This window comes from Pseudorasbora parva, chromosome 15, assembly GCF_024679245.1.
Source record: "Pseudorasbora parva isolate DD20220531a chromosome 15, ASM2467924v1, whole genome shotgun sequence".
Taxonomy (NCBI): domain Eukaryota; kingdom Metazoa; phylum Chordata; class Actinopteri; order Cypriniformes; family Gobionidae; genus Pseudorasbora; species Pseudorasbora parva.
In genome coordinates, this window is record NC_090186.1 from 3,236,203 (window position 1) to 3,258,853 (window position 22,651).

The following is a 22,651-nucleotide window of genomic DNA, read 5'->3' on the forward strand; positions in this document are numbered from 1 at the left end:
TATCACAACTACTGTTAATAAAAGCAGTGGATTTGTTTCCATGATCATTCAATGCAGTCCAACTAGACCAAAATATTTAAAATACATGATTGTTTTTATGCTGATGCCATTGTTTAAATGTATTATTCTGTTTAGCGAGCGCTGCAACCTCTGACTTCCAGATCGCAGGGCTGAGACGGAGAGAGTGCACAGTTTCCATGGAGATCTGAGACACATTTTAAGCCACCAGCTCTACTGCAAGGACTACTATGGTTGTTAAGCCATGATTGTACATTTTCGCCTCGACTCTCTTGAGGAAATGAAGAGATACAGACAAATCTGACACAAGATTCTTTATTGATGAAAAGTGTCTCAGGCACTCTGAAAGAGACAGAAAGTGATGTTTCTCTTGCAGTGACATTCAGGACTGTTTTTTACTAGTTTTTACTCTAAAGTCTGTACACTTTCTTGAAGGCAATTAACTAAAATGACTTGATCTGGTTGTAAAGGGTAGAACAAAATGCTGATTTCAATATGATTGTAATCTTAAAGTGCTATTCTGTTTCATTTCTGCTTGGATAACAACAAAAATAAGGATGCAATTAAGATCTTCAAGCTCTTTAAACAAACAAAATGAGGGTGTGTTCACACTTGTCAGGTTTGGTTTTATTAAAACAAACCCTGGTGTGATTGCTCTGTTAATGCTGTTCATTTGAACAAGTGTGAACGCTTCCATCTGAACCCTTGAGTGCACCAAGTAAAATGAGACCTCTCAAAAATAAAAAAAATCTTGTTATATTCGCAATTGTGCCCATTGGAAATTATATATCCTTGCAGCAGATCTTTATTTATGTGCAACAAAGAAACTCCTGGCACTGTTGTGACTCCTTTACACGATTTATAAGCTCTTCGTGACATGGCATTTATCCTTGAACACAGCATTTTTGAAGTGTTTGGTAAGCTCCCTTGCTAAATATACATGGGTCATTTCTGGTGTTCAGTGCCTTTTGGATGGACAAACTAATAACAGGATGGACCAACTAGCAATAACAGGGTTGAAAAACGAATAACAGGATGGACAAACTAATAATAGGATGGACAAACTAGTAACAGGATGGAAAAAACTAATAACAGGGTTGACAAACTAATAACAGGATGGACAAACTAATAATAGGATGGACAAACTAGTAACAGGATGGACAAACTAATAACAGAATGGCCCAACTAGTAATAACAGGGTTGACAAACTAAGAACAGGATGGGCAAACTAATAACAGAATGGACAAACTAATAACAGGATGGACAAACTAAGAACAGGATTGACAAACTAATAACAGGGTTGACAAACTAAGAACAGGATGGACAAACTAATAACAGGGTTGACAAACTAAGAACAGGGTTGACAAACTAATAACAGGATGGACAAACTAAGAACAGGGTTGACAAACTAATAACAGGGTTGACAAACTAATAACAGGATGGACAAACTAATAACAGGATTGACAAACAAAGAACAGGATGGACAAACTAATAACAGGGTTGACAAACTAAGAACAGGGTTGACAAACTAATAACAGGATGGACAAACTAATAACAGGGTTGACAAACTAAGAACAGGGTTGACAAACTAATAACAGGATGGACAAACTAATAACAGGGTTGACAAACTAATAACAGGATGGACAAACTAATAACAGGATGGACAAACTAAGAACAGGGTTGACAAACTAATAACAGGGTTGACAAACTAATAACAGGATGGACAAACTAATAACAGGATGGACAAACTAATAACAGGATGGACAAACTAATAACAGGATTGACAAACTAAGAACAGGATGGACAAACTAATAACAGGGTTGACAAACTAAGAACAGGATAGACAAACTAAGAACAGGATTGACAAACTAAGAACAGGATGGACAAACTAATAACAGGGTTGACAAACTAATAACAGGATTGACAAACTAATAACAGGGTTGACAAACTAAGAACAGGATGGACAAACTTAGAACAGGATGGACAAACTAATAACAGGATGGACAAACTAATAACAGGATGGACAAACTAATAACAGGGTTGGCAAACTAAGAACAGGATGGACAAACTAATAACAGGATGGACAAAATAATAACAGGGTTGACAAACTAAGAACAGGATGGACAAACTAAGAACAGGATGGACAAACTAAGAACAGGATGGACAAACTAATAACAGAATGGACCAACTAGTAATAACAGGGTGGACAAACTAATAACAGGGTTGGCAAACTAAGAACAGTATGGACAAACTAATAACAGGATGGACAAATAATAACAGGGTTGACAAACTAAGAACAGGATGGACAAACTAAGAACAGGATGGACAAACTAATAACAGAATGGACCAACTAGTAATAACAGGATGGACAAACTAATAACAGGGTGGACAAACTAAGAACAGGATTGACATACTAATAACAGGATTGACAAACTAATAACAGGATGGACAAACTAAGAACAGGGTTGACAAACTAATAACAGGATTGACAAACTAATAACAGGATGGACAAACTAATAACAGGATGGACAAACTAATAACAGGATGGACAAACTAATAACAGGGTTGACAAACTAATAACAGGATGGTCAAACTAATAACAGGATGGACAAACTAATAACAGGATGGACAAACTAATAACAGGATGGACAAACTAATAACAGGATGGACAAACTAAGAACAGGATGGACAAACTAAGAACAGGATGGACAAACTAAGAACAGGATGGACAAACTAATAACAGGATGGACAAACTAAGAACAGGATGGACAAACTAATAACAGGATGGACAAACTAAGAACAGGATGGACAAACTAAGAACATGGTTGACAAACTAAGAACAGGATGGACAAACTAAGAACAGGATGGACAAACTAATAACAGGATGGACAAGCTAATAACAGGATGGACAAACTAATAACAGGATGGACAAACTAATAACAGGGTTGAAAAACTAAGAACAGGATGGACAAACTAAGAACAGGATGGACAAACTAAGAACAGGATGGACAAACTAAGAACAGGATGGACAAACTAATAACAGGATGGACAAACTAAGAACATGGTTGACAAACTAAGAACAGGATGGACAAACTAAGAACAGGATGGACAAACTAATAACAGGATGGACAAGCTAATAACAGGATGGACAAACTAATAACAGGATGGACAAACTAATAACAGGGTTGAAAAACTAAGAACAGGATGGACAAACTAAGAACAGGATGGACAAACTAAGAACAGGATGGACAAACTAATAACAGGATGGACAAACTAATAACAGGATGGACAAACTAAGAACAGGATGGACAAACTAATAACAGGATTGACAAACTAATAACAGGATGGACAAACTAATAACAGGATGGACAAACTAAGAACAGGATGGACAAACTAATAACAGGATGGACAAACTAATAACAGGATGGACAAACTAAGAACAGGATGGACAAACTAATAACAGGATGGACAAACTAATAACAGGATGGACAAACTAAGAACAGGATGGACAAACTAATAACAGGATTGACAAACTAATAACAGGATGGACAAACTAATAACAGGATGGACAAACTAAGAACAGGATGGACAAACTAATAACAGGATGGACAAACTAATAACAGGATGGACAAACTAAGAACAGGATGGACAAACTAATAACAGGATTGACAAACTAATAACAGGATGGACAAACTAATAACAGGATGGACAAACTAAGAAGAGGATGGACAAACTAATAACAGGATGGACAAACTAATAACAGGATGGACAAACTAATAACAGGATTGACAAACTAATAACAGGATGGACAAACTAATAACAGGGTTGAAAAACTAAGAACAGGATGGACAAACTAAGAACAGGATGGACAAACTAAGAACAGGATGGACAAACTAATAACAGGATGGACAAACTAATAACAGGGTTGACAAACTAAGAACAGGATGGACAAACTAAGAACAGGATGGACAAAGTACTAAGGTTGACTACATCAAATTTGAAAGATAAAATAGTTGAAAATAGACAATTAAAATAGAGGATCTCACTCACTTTTCCATGTCGTTTTTTTCTTTCCAAAGAAGAGATGTCAGTTTTATGATATGTCATTTCATTTTCCCCAACTTTCATTTATAGGGAAATTATAAAAATAACAGGGTGGACAATAAATTGAACCTTGAAAACTAAAAACCTTGATTATAAATGCTAAAAAAAAAAAGAGAAAAAAAACATATACTAAGGCCTGGGGACATAGGATAAATTGTGATATACGGTGGTTCAAAATGGTGTAAAATGTCTTAAAGGGGTGATGAATTGAGAAATTAACTTTCCCTTGAGCTTTTCAAATATAAAACGTCATGGTAATATAAGAATATCCTCTAAATTTCAGAGCTGAAAAACTGCCTTTTTAGTAAAAGAAAAGCTTTTATAGACACCAGGCCCAAAAAAATGATCGTGAACTTCATCCTTAAGTCATTGCGCGATGAAACGCCGCCTCTACAGAATTTGTAATTCAGTAGCCCCACCCACCGACTCATGGAGCTGATCGGATCGCGTTAGCTAGCAGTAATAAACATGTTGAAGAAGATAGCAAGTAGGGGTGTGCACGAATATTCGAATAGTCGAATATTCTATCAGTAATTATTATTCAAAAACTAAAAATACTATTCGAATTTTAATGCGTTGATTTGCTGTCCGTAAATGCAGTGAAAACATGATTAATCCCTCTAAATCTGGCAGTTATAACTAAATCCACTGGGTGGCGCTGTGGAGTGGGTTAATAAGTTGAGTGTATTTCTTGTTTGTGTGTTCGCTTCATTTCACTGCGGAATCGTTAAACAAGTCTCAGGTTGATTTGCAGACACAATGTTGTGCCTTTTATATTGGATCCGACAGGAATGGTGCAACACACTTATGTGAGTAAAACATCTTTTTTTATATGTAGTAATAGTAGTCCTGCGCCCGAACGTGTGTGTGTGTGTTCACGCTTATATCGACCGGTCGTGTGGGCCATATAATACAGAAATAATATTTCAATCAATCGAGGGTAGATGAGAAATAAATCATTATGTTTGTTTGATAAAGAGACGTTTACGAGCCCTGTGGTCGAGAGAATCATTGCAGTTGCCGCTTTCAAATCAATCCCTCATCCCTAAACTGAACTGACAGGGGAGCTGAAGCTCATTAAATATGCAAATCTTATCCAATCACAGCCGTGGGCGTTTACTGCCAAGTCTCCAGTGACACACCCAACGAAACCCAGCGTTCAGGAGAGAGCCTCAAAACCAGTGTACAAAATAGACTATTACTTATTAGTTACAGTATAAAAAAAGAACAAAAGCCAGTTCATGACACCTTCAAAATCCACTTCAATATGCTTAAAAATCAAATAATGTTATTTATGACTAAGACAGGCTTAAAATCGCTATTGTTCAATGTTTAAAGGCAGTAAGATCTTACTGGGACATAAAAGGCAGTGAATCCCAGGAATGACCCAAATCAAATAAGCCGTTTCTTTTTCTTTGTACCTTTATATTTAACAGTGTGAACACGAAGCGAATAAAGGACTGAATCTATTATTTTCATCTTTGGTTCGGACCAAAAGAACCGAACTACAAGTGTGAACACCCTTATTGTGTGAGCCAGAATCTATCCAACCCATGCTCATTGGAAAAGGTGCCTGTGGCGACATTTCTGCTTCTTACACTATTTCGCAAGTGCAACACGCTATTCAGGTGAGCTACCAAGCATGTTTACTACATAGGCCTATGTGTCTGGTTGTGTAATACAAAAGTAAAAAATATATTTGTTTAGAAATCATGCACTATAGTATAAATATTTGAGGTCATAACATATTGTGCAAAAGTTTTTATGAATTGATAATCTGCCCCTGTACTCATTTTATAACCTCAAATGTTCATTTTAGCTGAAAACTGCCGGTGAGTTTTTGTAGTTTTGCAAAAATTTAGTTAGAGGCATGTTTTTCCAATGAGTTGTGTTCATTCTATTGATTTCAAATGTGCCATATGCTACATGGTTACATCCATAAAGCTGCATAATAATTGTTTTCTAAAGGCTTTTTTTGTGAGTCTTGTTTCTATGATAGTGGCTGCATCTAAGTTTGAGATGGTTGTAACCCTGACAGTGATGATGATATAAAAGATAAAGAGGGTATTATATTTAAAGGGTTAGTTCACCCAAAAATGAAATGTCTGTCATTAACTCCTCTCCCTAATGTCGCTCCACACCCGTCAGACCTCCGTTCATCTTCACACACAGCTTAAGATATTTTATATTTAGTCCGAGAGCGTATGCAAGTGTATGCACACTATACTGTCCATGTCCAGAAAGGGAATAAAAACATCATCACAGTAGTCCATATGAGACATCAGTGGGTTAATTAGAGTCTCTTGAAGCATCCAAAATACATTTGGGTCCAAAAATAACAAAAACTACGACTTTATTCAGCATTGTCTTCTCTTCCGCGTTTGTTTTCAATCCTCAAATCGATTAATGATTTGGATCACATGCATGTCAAACTTCTGAAATCACGTGACATTGGCGATCCGAATCATTGATCGATTCACTGATTCATAACCGTTTGAATCTTTATTTGAGGTTTGAAAACAAGCCCAATTCCCTTTTATTCCCTTTCTGGACATGGACAGTATAGTGTGCATACACTTGCATACGCTCTCGGACTAAATATAAAATATCTTAAACTGTGTGTGAAGATGAACGGAGGTCTTACGGGTGTGGAACGACATTAGGGAGAGGAGTTAATGACACATTTCATTTTTGGGTGAACTAACCCTTTAAGTACAGGTACCTACCCTGCAATATATGCGTATATGTGTCTTTAAGGGTCTGTTCAACTTTTAAACTCCAGGAGATCCATTTGAAGATCACCTGATCTCAGAGCTTCAGGATAAATTACAAGCACAGCTCAAATACTGTCCTTTAGCCCGATGGTGTACAATAAACACTGATCTCAATGTAATGTTTGGGCATCAAAATGTGAAGAGCGGGGTCTGAAGAAGTGTTACTGTAGATTAATAACTAATGAAACTGAGTAAGAAGCATTTTTACAGGCTTGAATTGTTTTTCTAAAGTAGTTATCTCCCACATGTGAGCATGCAATTGATTCAAATTAGAATTTACAGTGCATTTTGTAATTATTATTTCACACTTTAGGATCACTTTATGACAAAGGTCAAATATTTTAGGGGAGAAATAAGAAAAGTAATAATCATAGTTGACTAATGATTGTATAGTTTACACTTGCTATGTAATTGATGATTTGCATCTTTCAACCAAATGAGAGGATTAAAGCTGATATAAGAGTGATTGTTAATGTGTTCTTATTTCACTGCACCAGCCTTTTTCATTTAAACTACATCGATGTGTTTTCAGTGGCCGTTCTGTGGCAATAAATCAGTAAATGGGAATTAGTGGTGCTTCATTTTGTGAATGAATGTGTTCTGCACTGCAAAAAAATGCTCTTCTTACTCAGTTTTGTCTTGTTTCTAGTCTAAATATCTTACAATTCTTAAATCAAGATGCATTTAATACATAAGTAAAACGCCATAAGATATTTTTTCTTGTTTTGTTGAAAATAAAATCTAAATGAAGTGAGTTTTTGCTTAAAACAGGCAAAATGATCTGCCAATGGGGTGAGGAAAATAATCTTATTTCTGATTGAAATCTTGTTTCTTGTTTCCGTCCCAAACAGAAATAAGATTATTTTTCTCACCCCATTGGCAGATCATTTTGCTTGTTTTAAGCAAAAACTCACTTCATTTAGATATTTTCCCCAGAAAACAAGAAAAAATATCTTGTCATTTTACTGATCTAGTAAATGCATCTTGATTTAAGCATTTTTAGATATTTAGATTAGAAACAAGACAAAATTACTGAGTAAGAAGAGCATGTTTTGCAGTGTGTCGATTGAAAGCACTAGAAAGAATCAGTATTTTTATTAACAAATCGTTCTTGTTCATCTGCTTGCACTGACTCATTTATTATTTGAAGGCTTTTCCTGTTTCCAAAGAGCGATAGAAGCATTTCATTGGTTGTAAACCAGTCTTGAGCAGTTTTACTGAGGCTTAGGCTAAAATAATAAGCATCTGTTTAGAGTCACGCTGGTCCTGGAAACACAATAAATAGATTGTAATATCAATCTGTCTTCACATCGCCCAGCCCTAAAACTTATACACAATATAACTCTGTAAAGCTGCCTTGAAACAATGTAAACAGCGCTTTACAAATACATTACTAGACTTGATATCGATCTATCGTCACATCGCCCAGCACTAAAACTTGCTTTAAATCACTCAGATATCTTAGACATAGAATATAACTCTCTGTAAAGCTGCCTTGAAACGATGTGTATTGTGTAAAGCGCTATAAAAATAACTTTGACTTGTTTTAGAGTCTGACAGATTACACACATTAAAGGTTATTTGTTCCAAAACTGAAGCAGAAAAATGGCTTTTCAGTGCTTTTAAGAAGGCCTTTTGCATTGTTTCCATTACAATTTCCATTATATGCTGCTACTATAATTCTTTAATATAATACCTTAACAATAAAAGCACAAAACCACAATCACAGTCATTTGAATTATAAAAAATATTTATTATGTTGCAAAAAATAGAACATACGAATCGTATCATCCAGCCAAGTAACATAATATATTAACATTTTGATATTTCAGTACACTAAAACTGTAAGTTTTATTTTATTTTTTATTCATAAACATATTGAACATCAACAAAAAGGCAGTCACGGTTGAAAGAATTACAAACAACGACTGAGATTACAATTAGTAAGTTAAAGACAAAGGGGGGGGGGGGGGGAAAGAACAATAATAAATGAATAAATTAAAATAAAATAAAATGTAGGGGTGTAAGAAGATTTTTTTCTCAAAGTTATAAAACCAAAATCTTCCAGTAAGGGGTACAGATCCGATGCTTTGGGATTTGCCATCCCTCTCGAAACTCCTCTTTAAAAACCAATAATCGTATTGTATCGAGTTTAAAAAATATATATATTTATGTATGTAAAATTTTAACAAAAGCAACATATTATTTTTACATAATATACCTTTTTATCCTTAATTAACAAACACATTTAACATTTCATGACATTGTCAATCTTGTAGGTATTCCTTGTTGCATCCAATTGCATCTTTCCAGAATGTGTTTTTACACAGAAAAAACAAGTGTTCAACCGTTTCTATCTCTAACTTGCATATTTGCTCTAACTTGCATAAGTCTCCTACATTAAATCTTATTCTTAAAAATTATTGCGCAGGTTATATATAATCCACTGTGTGATATTTTCCTCATCTAGCGGTGTAAAGGTATACGACCATCCAGTGAATATTAGTTTCTGTTCCTCTCAATTCTGATTTAGTTTTAACTCCTACGGTGGCCGATTTAGTCCAAGATTAGCACGGCAATCCCCCTCTTCACATTCGACACGGTTACCATCGAGTGTTAAAACGCGAAAGGCGAAGCTTGAATTTACGGGTATGTCCCTCTTTGGCTACGGTACTTTCAAGATGGAGGGCCAACATGGCGATTCGAACCGGCATTCGAACCCCTCACCCGTATGTATTTTCAATGGCATATTATAAACTTACAAGAATACTTTATTACTTGAAAGAAGTAAATATACATTAGTGAGCACATATTTTTGAAAGAACTAAGTGTTTTTAGCTAAGAATAAACTAAAAAAGTTAGCTTTAAAGTGCGCCTCTTTCCATTTAGGATTAATCAGAAATGAAAGAAAATTAAAACTGTGAGTAAATAAAGTAGTGCTGTTAAATCACAAATTCACATTGTTATTTATTAACTGACTAATACGTCTAAACAAGAATGACACGGTTATTATTGAAAAGGAACAAATATGATCTCTGAAGAGCCTCCATTATGTAGACTGTCACATTAAATTGAAAAATAAGAAGATTTTTCTATTGTTTCCAATGTAAAACTTTAATAATCTATTCTGGACGCTTACAAATTGCTGGTCACAATATCTGAAATAATGAAAAAATGCTGTCTGACGGACTCTTTTACTAAAGTTCAATCATACTGTATGCCAAGAGTCATATAATTACTGTTCTTATCTTCATTTAACATGTGCTGATTAGAAAATTAAACCATGAGTGTGTTGCAGAGCAAATATCTTTTGGATGTTTTATTGTACGTGAGAGCTCAAGATTTGGCAGATGTTCAGAAATCACAATCCCAGCCGGAGAACTCCTCCTCTGCTTGAGTCTTATCGTAGGGGAAGCGGTCAAAGTTTATATAGCAGGGACCCTGAGAACCACACACACACACACACACACACACACACACACACTTAATCACAATGTGTTGTAGATGCATCTGAAAATATATTTAGATCATTGTACTACAGAGAAACATTCCTGCTAAAGAAATGTTACGCTGTGTCAGATGATCTGTATAAAGAACATGATTTAAGATAAAAATGTGACCTTTCTTATGAGTCGAACAGTCGGCGCTTCCAGTTGCCCCATTCTTAATTTATGCCAGTTAATGCTGTTAAACCACCTGAGAAAGAATTAAAATATGTCATTAATAATAATAAAAACAACACAAATGCTAAAGTGTGCTTGATGTTTAAAGTGCCCCATTGTAGAGACAGAGCATATTTAGGCCACGCCCACACCGGGGGGGGGGGGGGGGGGGGGGTGGCTCCATTGACTTTGTATTGCACGAGGCGGCCTCCTTGTCATTTCAGACTTATTACAAAAATCAGAACAATGTCTAAACATTGATATGTGACAGGGTGTGCAGCAAACAAGCTAAAAAACACAGAACTAAAAAAACGAGCATTTAAGAAGACTAAAGTGGATCCAGGCGATAATACGTGAAGCTTCAGCAGGAAGAATGGGTCAGTTTGGGGATCCTAAAACTCTATGTATATCTCAGTATGCCTGTGTGCAGTAAACATGTTGTCAAATATCCAAATGTCATATATGTTATATTTCCTCAGATATTACCATTTACTTGAGTACTGTACTTAAGTGCACTTTTTAAGTGTCTGAATATTATTTTTTCTAGAAACTGACTTTAACTTCTCTACATCTGAAAGACAAATATCATACTTTTTACTCCACTAGATTTCTATCAAGGTCCTCGAAGTCGAAAGTCGTTTCTGTCGCAGCTCTGAAAGTCAGTGGATGATTTTTTTCTTCTTTGAGGTGTTTGGGTTTTTGCAGAAAGCCTTTCAGGAATCACTCTTGTAGAGTCTCGTGAAGTTCAATGATTTCACAGCATTTATTAAACACTGATTTATAGTTTAGAGCTAAATGGAAGAAGACGGATGTCCAAATGCTCATTTAGTGGAGTATTCACATAAACAAAGTTGATTCTGTCTTCAGTGAAGGTGAACAGTGTGAGAATATCAGATGTGTATCAGTGTATTGGATCCCTGCATTCGGCCTTAAAGTGACAGCAGCTTTATAAAGAGCTTTGTAACTTTTCTACAAGTATTTAAATGAGTTTAAGTTAGTCGTATGCTAGTATGTCAGATGGAGCATCACTGACGGGGCTTAAACCATGATGGCATAATGTGCATTTATACAACTATAATAAAATAATGCGCTGACTTAAAAAATGAAAGTTACTTTTGATTATTAAGTACTTTTGAAAACAAATCCTTCTGTACTTTTACTGCAGTAAAAATAGTTTTTCACAACTTTCACTTGTAACGGAGTAATATTTGACCAGCAGTGCTTTTACTTTTACTTAAGTAATGAAGTCGTGTACTTTGCCCACATTTCCTGTCGCTGATGACTTTCTCCTCCAGTGGGCGCAGTTCTCAGTGTAATATAACATGTCACGCTCTGTCTCTATTGCACTGTTATGTCTTTAAACACTCGTTTTTTGGGTCAGCAGCTTATAAACACTTACTGGGTTTTTGGTTCTGGGCTTTTTAGCTTGTTTTCTGTATACCTTGTCACATATCAGCTTTTAGACATTGTTCGTTTTTTTGTTATAAGTCAGAAATAACACTGAGGCGGCCTCCCGCAATAGAAAGTCAATGGAGACGGCTGGTTTGTTTTTCCCCCCAGTGGGCGGGGCTTTCAGATTATGACGCGTGTCGCTCTGTCTCTGTGCTTTTAAAGGCTGCTAATAATGTTTTAGCGTTCTCCCCATCAGCATTAAATGTCCTATGGCATGGATTTTTATTTTAATTTTATAATGTTTCCTGAGGTGTACTTGTACTTGAATGTATATTGAGAAGTTTCACGATGTTTCGCTGCTGATTTCTCATGCGATGTCGATGATGAAGTGATCTAACCAGCCTTTTGGCCGTATGTTTTCCTCAGGCAAACAAATCTCGCTCCGTCCTTTTTCCTTACTCACAGTAATAAGAATGACAGATGATCTGCATTAGGTACTACAGCTCACTCAAAACTTCATATTTTTTTATATAATTCAGGCCCTTCATAGATAAGACATGTTTCCTTTACCTAATTAAATTAAGCTGTATCAAAATTAGATGTTTGTGTTTTATCAGACTAATATATTAAAAACTGAACTTTATTTCATTAATTTGCATTAAAACTACATGAAATATTTGTGCTGACATAACTAACTGGCCAGTGGATCTGTAGTTCCCAGCATGCTTTACAAGGGACGGCGCTAGGAGAGAAAACGTTTGGATTAAAGTGATATTTTATGTGTTTTTCAGTAAAGGGAAAGATGTCATTAGTTTATGATGTTAGTGTTTAATGTTCAGTTATGTTGGACATTTAGAGGAGTTTCTGTCATGCAGAAGAGTGTGTGTGTGTGTGTGTGTGTGTGTGTCTGTGTGTGTGTGTGTGCGTGTGTGTGTGTGTGTGTGTGTGTGTGTGTGTGTGTGTGTGTGTGTGTGTGTGTGTGTGTGTGTGTGTGTGTGTGTGTGTGTGTGTGTGTGTTATATATTTTTAGTTAATTTTGAATTTTATTTTTAAAAATATGCTTGTTATTGTAATTTAAAAGTTTTAAAGGCAAATTAAATTGATATCAGTGTTCACCTTACATAATAAACTAGTTCATATAACTAAACTAAACTAAACTCAATATAGTTGTATTGTATTTCAGTAATAACGCGAGTTAGCCGGAAACATACACAATATAAAACACAAAACTATGTATTTTGAACACCCGGAAGAAAATATATTCATCAATAATTATGCATACCTACAGGTTGTGATTCTAACAGGTCAACTTTATGGTAATGAGCTATGATGCGGTTCGGCAGCAACCAATCGGAATGTAGAAGTGCCCCGCTTGAGAGAAACCCAGAGAACGCAAGCCTGTAAACTTTGGTATCGACCACAATATTTCCCAACTAAAATGTAGGAGAAGTTGATCTGTGCGGGTTTTCTTATCATTTTTGATGCGATCATTCGTAGTGATGTGTAATTTGTTAAAAAGGTGCGGAACACTATTTTATAGGCGCTAGAACGCTTGTTTTCAGCAGGAATGCTGCATTTGTTTTCAATCCTCAAATAAAGATTCGAACGGTTATGATTCAGTGAATCAATTAATGATTCGGGAATGATCCGAATCATGAGTCAATACGCTTATTCATATCCGTTTGAGTCTTTATTTGAGGTTTGAACACAAACCTGGAAGAGAAGCCAATGCTGAATAAAGTCGTAGTTTTTGTTATTTTTGGACCCAAATGTATTTTGGATGCTTCAAGAGACTCTAATTAACCCACTGATGTCTCATATGGACTACTGTGATGATGTTTTTATTCCCTTTCTGGACATGGACAGTATAGTGTGCATACACTTGCATACGCTCTCGGACTAAATATAAAATATCTTAAACTGTGTGTGAAGATGAACGGAGGTCTTACGGGTGTGGAGCGACATTAGGGAGAGGAGTTAATGACAGACATTTCCTTTTTGGTGAACTAACCCTTTAAGTCATTAATTGTTTTAAACACATCAACATGACTAAACTCAATACACGTAAATTGTAATTGTGGAATATGGAAATATTTCTATTTATTGAAAATATTTATCTGAGCCAAGCACAATATATGTTCATAAAGGTCACCTGTGATTTCTGACATCTCTGATTCCATTTTTGGTATTGCCCAAACGCTGTCCAGGACGTGGCCTTCAAGACATTTAAACAAACACTTCAACTGAAAATTAGCAATGGAGTAGTGAAGTTCAAATAAAAAAAACTGAAAGACGAGAAATAGTTATAGAGAACAAATCATGAACTGCAGCAAATAAATTCACTGTGTGTAAAAGCAAGCCCGATCTTTTGTAATCGTGATTACCTGCACAGTTTACTGATGAGAGATTTGGCACCTTCCCCCATAAACGAAGGGAAGTTGATCACGCCATCCAAGATCTTGGCATAGATCTTCTGAGGGTCTGAACTGGAGAACGGCGGGCTTTAGGACAAATAAAACGGCATTATTACAAATAATTTAAAACTAATAGAGCTAGCTGAATAACACTTTAAAAAAACAATAACCAAGTTTTGAAAAATGTACATTTGTGTACATAAAATTTTTACAAAAGCAACATATTATTTATTACATAAGATACCTTTTTATCCTTAATTAACAAAGTCGCAAATTGCGTTTTTTATGTGTGCTGAAAGAAAGAGGCATGCAGAAAACAATATACAGTACAGGCCAAAAGTTTGGACACATTACTATTTGTAATGTTTTTGAAAAAAGTTTCTTCTGCTCATCAAGCCTGCATTTATTTGATCAAAAATACAGAACAGAAATGTGATATTGTGATATATTATATATATAAAAAATAAAAAAAATCAATTTATACTTTAAATGATGATTTATTTCTGCGATCAAAGCTGAATTTTCAGGATCATTCCTCCAGTCTTCAGTGATCACGATCCTTCAGAAATCATTCTCAGATGAGGATTCATTATGAGTGCTGGAAACAGTTCTGCTGATTAATATTTTTTCATAACCTGTGATACTTTTTTAGGATACTTTGATGAATAAAAAGTGAAAAAATAAATAAAAAAAGAAGCAAATGTTTTAAAAATAGAAATCTTTTGTTTCAACAATATCACTATTGGTCAGTCATTTTTTTCCTTTTTTTTTTTTTAATAATTCAATAATTTTATTCAGCAAGGATGTGTTAAATTGATAAAAATGTATAGTAAAGGAGATTTATATTATTTGAAAATATTTTTCTATTTTGAATAAATGCAGTTCTTTTGAACCTTTTATTCATCAAATATATATGTCAGCAGAACTGTTTCCAGCACTCCTAATGAATCCTCATCTGAGAATGATTTCTGAAGGATCGTGATCACTGAAGACTGGAGGAATGATCCTGAAAACTCAGCTTTGCATCACAGAAATAAATGATCTTTTAAAGTATAATACATTGAAAACCAATTATTTTAAATAGTAATGTGTCCAAACTTTTGGCCTGTACTGTATATGAGCAAACTTTATTACCTGCCCACAAGTAGCTCATAGATCAGGACACCAAGTGACCAGAAGTCAGCGGCAAAGTCATGGCCTTGGTTCTGAATGATCTCTGGAGATATATACTCAGGAGTACCGCAAAACGAGTATGTCTTTTCACCCCGAGAAAGCTCTTTAGCAAAACCAAAATCAACCTGGAATCAAAAGAATATAAGAAAAGAAGATTAAAAAAAAACAGACTGATTTGTATTTTTCTGACAGTCACTTACTAAAAGAATATTCAATCTCAACTCTGTTCAATTTGTATTAAGTAAAAATAAAATATTTTTATGTTGCTTGTATAAGTTTCTTATTGGCGTTCTTGTCTTGACAGTTTTGCTAGTTTTTGAAATACTGATTCATTATTCTGTCCATTTTGTCACCTTAAAATTGCACTTTCAAGACATTGTCTTGTGCCTTTAATTTCCTATTTTCTTCTTGAATTCCTGCTCTGTGTCTGAAGCTCAGCTATGTCGTATCTCGACACAAAAACGATTCACTAATATGGCTATTGCCTCACTCATTTTCAAAAAAAAAGGACAAAATTGTACTGTTTAAGGTACAAGTGGTCGTCACTGAGGTTGTACTCTTAAAGGGATAGTTCACGCTAAAATGAGCGTGTGATGTTTATCTGCTGACCCCAGGGCGTCCGAGATGTAGGTGTGTTTGTTTCTTCAGGAGAACACAAATGAAGATATTTAACTCAGCCGTTGCTCGTATAATGCATGTCAATGGGGTGTATTTCTATGAGAGTAAAAAACACACAAACATACGAATCCATATTAAACCCTGCGGCTCGTGGAGACACATTGATGTCTTAAGACACGAAACCATCGGTTACTGAGAGAAACACAACAGTATTTGTGTTATTTTTTACCTCATATCAGACGAATCTCATCTACTGTAGTATTCCCAACGCCATTACTTCTGTCAAGTAAGGTCAAAATCCCGAAGCGATCATAGATATATATATAGATTAGTGCCTGCATTGATCAATCAAATGAGGCATCTGTGTATATATTTATATCTATGACCACGCCGGGACTTTAATCTTCTTTGGCGGAAGTAATGGCATTGGGAACACTAGATGAGATTTGTCTGATATGAGGTAAAAAATAACAAATACTGTTGTGTTTCTCTCAGTAACCGATGGTTTTGTGTCTTAAGACATCAATGTGTCTCCACGAGCCACAGGGTTTAATATGGATTCGTATGTGTGTGTGTTTTTTACTCTCATAGAAATACACCCCATTGACATGCATTATACGAGCAACGGTTGAGTTAAAAATCTTCATTTGTGTTCTCCTGAAGAAACAAACACACCTACATCTCGGACGCCCTGGGGTCAGCAGATAAACATCACAGGCTCATTTTAGCGTGAACTATTGTTAAAACATATCTCAAATAATATATCATCTTTTTAGGTAGTGTGGATGTATAACATCTATGGCAGCATGTGAGAACTGATCAAATATTTCAGTGGGTGTTTTGAATTGCCACTGTGACAAATTTATCACATTTGCATTAGCAGCATATCAATGTAAATGCCTGTAATTGCTCTATTTGTGGAGAGTGGAAAGACAGATCATTTATTTTACCAATTTCACATATCCTTTGGAGTCCAGCATGAGGTTTTCTGGTTTCAGGTCTCTATACAGGATGCCTTTGTTATGGAGGTAGGCATAGGCTTCAACCACACAGGCTGTTATAAACACAGCGATATTCTCCCCAAAGCGTCCTCTGCAACATGAAACACATTCAAACAGCACTAATTAGCAATTGTGATATACATTAACTTTTGTCATATAAGAGCTCATCATACTACAAGAATATCCTGTTAGTTTCAGAACTAAAAACTTCCTTGTTAATCCAAAAACAACTTTTATTGTACTCAAGCCCAGAGAACGACTCGTTGTGGAATAAGCCTGTAACACCGGCCACTTTATCATCACTATTATGGCCCCGCCCACTTAGCACAACTCTGGCCCCGCCCACTTCATCACCACAGCTCTGGTCCTGCCCACTTCATCACCACAGCTCTGGCCACGCCCACTTCATCACACAGCTCTGGCCCCGCCCACTTCATCACCACAGCTCTGGTCCTGCCCACTTCATCACACAGCTCTGGCCACGCCCACTTCATCACCACAGCTCTGGCCCTGCCCATTTCATCATCACAGTTTTGGCCCCGCCCACTTCATCACCACAGCTCTGGCCCTGCCCATTTCATCATCACAGCTCTGGCCCCGCCCACTTCATCACCACAGCTCAAGCCCCGCCCACTTCATCATCACAGCTCTGGCCCGCCCACTTAATAATCACAGCTATGCCTCCGCCCACTTCATCATCACTCTGGCCCTGCCCACTTCATCATAAAAGCTCTGGCCCAGCCCACTTAATCATCATAACTATGGCCCCGCCCACTTCATCAACACAACTCTGGCCCTGCCCACTTCATAATCACAACTCTGGTCCCGCCCACTTAATCTCAATTTAGGCCCCGCCCACTTCAACATCATCACTCTGGCCCCGCCCACTTTATCACAACTCTGGCCCCACCTATTTAATCATCACAACTATGGCTCCGCCCACTTCATCATCAAAGGCTTGTTCGACTTCACCTAGCGATGCGCAGACCGATCGGCAGCTGACTTAAAGCACTGCATGCCGGTTAGAAATTTTGTTTGACTTGAGACAGCACCGACGGCACGTGACTGTGACGTATGTCAACAAAGTACCGCGAGAGCGATTCGAGAGCAGCCGGCTGATGCAGCCGTTGCAGATTCTCAAGGGGGACTGCAGGAGGATGCTCGAGCTCTGATGACGACACAGCTGATCCACGATTGGCCGATTCACCGCATGACAGCGATCACGTGCGTTTCGTGTTTATTCTAAAACCTCATGTTACGCTAATGCTCACAAATCCTTTATTTATAACAGTAAAACCTTTTTTCATGTAGTCGCGATGTTATATTCTTATGTTTATCAAACTAAAACTGATAAAAACCGTTGACAACACTTCATTGATAGTGAGGGTTAATATGTTGAACATTAATCTTGTCCAAATAGATGCTTTATTAAGCAGTATATAAAGTATTGGATGAAAATATAATTTGAAACATCTGTGTATTTGAGAAATATTGCATTTATTTAACTTCAGCTGTGATAAAGTTTGTAAACGCAGCGCAAGCGTCACCACGGGAAGCAGAAAGTGTCCGACTTCACGTCTCCGTTTGCAGCTCCTCCCCGCCTGCACGCGGCTACTCTCGCCGATCGCATCCATCCAGCCGCAACCGATGTTGAACACACCTCAAAACTCTGGCCCCGCCTACTTCATCACAACTCTGGCCCCGCCCACTTCATCACAACTCTGGCCCCGCCCACTTCACCATCACAACTCTGGCCTCGCCCACTTCATCATCACAACTCTGACCCCGCCCACTTCACCATCACAACTCTGGCCTCGCCCACTTCACCATCACAACTCTGGCCCCGCCCACTTCACCATCACAACTCTGGCCTCGCCCACTTCATCATCACAACTCTGGCCCCGCCCACTTCACATCACAGCTCTGGCCCCGCCCACTTCACCATCACAACTCTGGCCCCGCCCACTTTACAATCACAACTCTGGCCTCACCCACTTCATCATCACAACTCTGGCCCCACCCACTTCACCATCACAACAAAACTGGCCCCACCCACTTCATCATCACAACTCTGGCCTCGCTCCACTTCATCATCACAACTCTGGCCCCGCCCACTTCACCATCACAACAAAACTGGCCCCACCCACTTCATCATCACAACTCTGGCCTCACTCCACTTCATCATCACAACTCTGGCCTCGCTCCACTTCATTGTCACAACTCTGGCCCCGCCCACTTCATCATCACAACTCTGGCCCCGCCCACTTCATCATCACAACTCTGGCCCCGCCCACTTCATCATCACAACTCTGGCCTCACTCCACTTCATCATCACAACTCTGGCCTCGCTCCACTTCATCGTCACAACTCTGGCCCCGCCCACTTCATCATCACAACTCTGGCCCCGCCCACTTCATCATCACAGCTCTGGCCTCGCCCACTTCATCATCACAGCTCTGGCCCCGCCCACTTATCATCAAAGTCCGACAGCAGCCAATCACAGCAGACATGCCGCTTCAAACAAGGTATAGAAAATGCCTTTTATTTCTAAATTATGAAAAATGTTGTACCTCAGGAAACATTACAAAGCAATAAAACAATGCAGTTCATGACCCCTTTAAATAAGCACTGTCAGACATTAGGGAGAGACTAGAAATGGGTTCTAAAGACTACCATATTACTCAAGTAAAATGAGCAGGAAAGATGATTGTGAGGTGTTATTGTGGTCATTTACCCTGGTGTTGCTATGCATTATCAAAGATGTTCTGAGTGGTTGTTAAAGCATTATGCGGTTGCTATGGTGTTCCTGCTTGTTTATATGCAATACAGAAATAGAACAACAATAGGCATAATTGGGATGCTTTCCTTATCAAACACCACCAACTCATGAATATCTTACACTTCCTTTAGCTTGGTCCAGATTTCCCCACCAGGGCAGAACTCCATTATCATATAGATGTAGCGAGAATCTTTGAAGGCAGCATGAAGCCTAAACAAGAGGACAAGGTGGCATGTGAACAATGGTTTTGAACAAAAAGATATGATTATATGTTAGGTACACTCTCAGAAAAAAAGGTACAGTGGAGGTACAATTTTGTTCCTTGTGGATCAAAAAAATATAACTGTATCTTTAAAGGGAGACGATTGGTCCTTAGGGTCCAATTATACCCTAGTTTTCCTCAGTTCAGTCCTAGAGAGCCGCTGTCCTGCAGAGTTTGGCTCCAACCCTGAAAGACGTCTATAGAAGCTCGTATTGAGAATTAACAGGTTTAGCTTTTGATGTTTTATTGATAAAGTTTGGTCTCCATTATGGAGATCAGTGTTTCCTTTAGGTGGGCCGTTTGACTCGGATTCTTAAGTGAGTTTGTGGTCTTTGTTACAGTGGAAACAAAACACATAATCTGCTCAAAACAAAAGAAGCAAAACAAACTATATCAGGAAGAATAATGTTTGACTAAACTCATCACTGAATAAAAATAATAATCAATAATATTCACCAACAATACTTGCTTGCCACAGATTAGACGTTTTGAATTCTGATTTATAAAAATATTCTAAAGGGGGAAAGTTTAGACACACACACACACAATAATAATAATAATAATCAGCATATGAATCTCAACAATGGTGACATACTTAATGCTGCAATGCATGCTGGGAGCCGTGAGTTTTATACTGGGGTGGCTTAGAAGGGTTGGAGATAAACTCTGGAGGACATCAAATCTCTAGGACTGAACTGGCCTATCCCTGACTGAGAGGTACAAAAATCTACCCCAGTGACGGCCACTTGTACCTTAAAAGGTACAATTTTGTACTCTTTTTTTTTTTTGACAGCGTAGGAAGCAGCACCAACCTGACAATGAATTCACAACGGATCGCCTGAAGAATTTTCCTTTCTAGGAGAATGTGACCTTCCTGCTTCTTTGCAATAACGTGCTGTTTACTGATCTTCTTCATAGCAAAGTACTTTCTGTGCTGCAAGGTAGTCACCTGGTAAACAAGCAAGCAAGTGAAGTATATTACACTCAAAAAATTATTTTATGATACCATTATATCAGGTTTCTGGTTCAAATGTGACTGCTTCATGTTATATTGACTTAAAACCGTTACTCTTTGACATAACTTGATGTTTTTATTTTCAAATATCATGTTTCAATCAAGTAACCCAAACAAACAGGACTTTCACTTCCCATCATGCTTTGCAAAGGAGCTGAATTCGGAGAGTACATTTTTAAATAAAGTGCATTTTATGCATTTTTAACACGATGAGAAAATGGAGGGACATTTTAATGTTCTGTTATGTTATAAAAGTTTGTGTTATGTTAGTGTTTTTAGAGGTTATCATTGTGGTGAAGTGTAGAGCGTGTGCTTGGGCTGAGGATCTGTAAATAATATTTAAAGGGTTACTTCAGCGATTAGCATATGGCTTTGTATCAGTAGAAACCCTGGAGTATATTCAAATGATTGTGCTTTCCCCCCTCATATCCCCCTGAGACAAGAGATTTATGCATTTTATTTCTGGAAAAATTCCTCCTATGATGCAAATTGACGATTTTTGCATCATAGGAGGAATGCTTGCCCAAAGGCTAAAGACTACAGCCAGCAGAGGGAGCCATTTCCGCATGTTTTGAATCTGCATATGGGGGATGGGAGATTACACTCAGCTTGCAGGGAGAGCTCAGCTCAGCTACAGGCACTCATTTAAACGGAGCTATGGTGAGCAATGTAAGTCTTTTAACTTCTCAAATTAATTTCTATTAAAATTTAAGCTTGCAAAGGCATGAACTGAAACGCGCCAGACTGAACTCGCGTTGTGAATGTATGCCGCGAGTGTAGTCGCGATTACCTCAGCTCTCATCACTCCTGCAGTTAGTGCTCAGGGCTGTGAGACTCGCGCGGTGACTCACTCATTATATTGAACACACACGTTCAGTTTTTAATTGTAGTGTCTTCTCTAACTCAGTCACAGTAATGAAGTTGGTGGCGTTGGGAATGGCCTCACAGGTCAGCGAAGCATTCTGGGAATTGTAGTCTTTCATCCCCATGGGACAAAAATACATTTTCTGTCTTTTCTCAGTCTAGAAGACACCAAATTCAAAAATAATTTCACATTTCTACTGCATTGATGACCCAGTTTAAATACAGATTCATCTTCCCAGTGCTGAAGTACCCCTTTAAAGATGTTTTAATAATAATAAAAAAAAACTACTTTAGACAACATGTCCTCCAGCCCATACGCCTATAGTCATTTACTAAAGTTGCGCCCCTATCGACAATATTTTAATGAATTAAATACGACGCACAGGAGCGTTCTCTAAAGTTCTCCTATTGACATCAGTACACTTTCATTTTAACTCATTTTTCCCTTTTATCTGCGTAATATTTCAGCTTTTGCATAGCTCAGCTGGTAAAGCATTGCACTACACAACACCAACATGTGATCATGCCATCGTGAGTTCATAATGTGCTCATGAAGTGTGTATGATCTATAAATC

At 37.5% G+C, this 22,651-nt stretch overlaps 3 protein-coding genes across 5 annotated transcripts in view; 2 read left to right on the forward strand and 1 right to left on the reverse strand.

Annotated features, from left to right (window-relative positions):
- The window catches only part of kcnk2b (potassium channel, subfamily K, member 2b), a 46,918-nt gene extending 41,243 nt beyond the window's left edge, over positions 1-5,675 (forward strand). The window contains exon 8 of one of the 2 annotated variants that reach the window (XM_067416730.1): positions 5,559-5,675. The gene's annotated coding sequence lies outside the window, so the exon portion shown is untranslated. Of the gene's footprint in view, positions 1-135; positions 1,678-5,558 lie in introns of those variants that run through there. The other variant, XM_067416729.1, reaches the window with a different exon arrangement.
- nrl (neural retina leucine zipper) overlaps positions 5,629-22,651 on the forward strand; it is a 65,682-nt gene continuing 48,659 nt past the window's right edge. Inside the window, exon 1 of one of the 2 annotated variants that reach the window (XM_067416732.1) lies at positions 5,629-5,750. The gene's annotated coding sequence lies outside the window, so the exon portion shown is untranslated. The remainder of the gene's footprint in view (positions 5,751-22,651) is intronic. The other variant, XM_067416733.1, reaches the window with a different exon arrangement.
- Positions 9,609-22,651, reverse strand: part of prkg3 (protein kinase cGMP-dependent 3) — a 31,872-nt gene continuing 18,829 nt past the window's right edge. Inside the window, exons 15-22 of the mRNA XM_067416728.1 lie at positions 21,010-21,146; positions 20,056-20,145; positions 17,106-17,247; positions 15,499-15,662; positions 14,335-14,451; positions 14,103-14,165; positions 10,517-10,592; positions 9,609-10,337 (exon numbers count right to left, since the gene is read on the reverse strand). Coding sequence (XP_067272829.1) covers positions 10,251-10,337; positions 10,517-10,592; positions 14,103-14,165; positions 14,335-14,451; positions 15,499-15,662; positions 17,106-17,247; positions 20,056-20,145; positions 21,010-21,146 — 876 coding nt within the window. The 3' untranslated portion in view covers positions 9,609-10,250. The remainder of the gene's footprint in view (positions 10,338-10,516; positions 10,593-14,102; positions 14,166-14,334; positions 14,452-15,498; positions 15,663-17,105; positions 17,248-20,055; positions 20,146-21,009; positions 21,147-22,651) is intronic.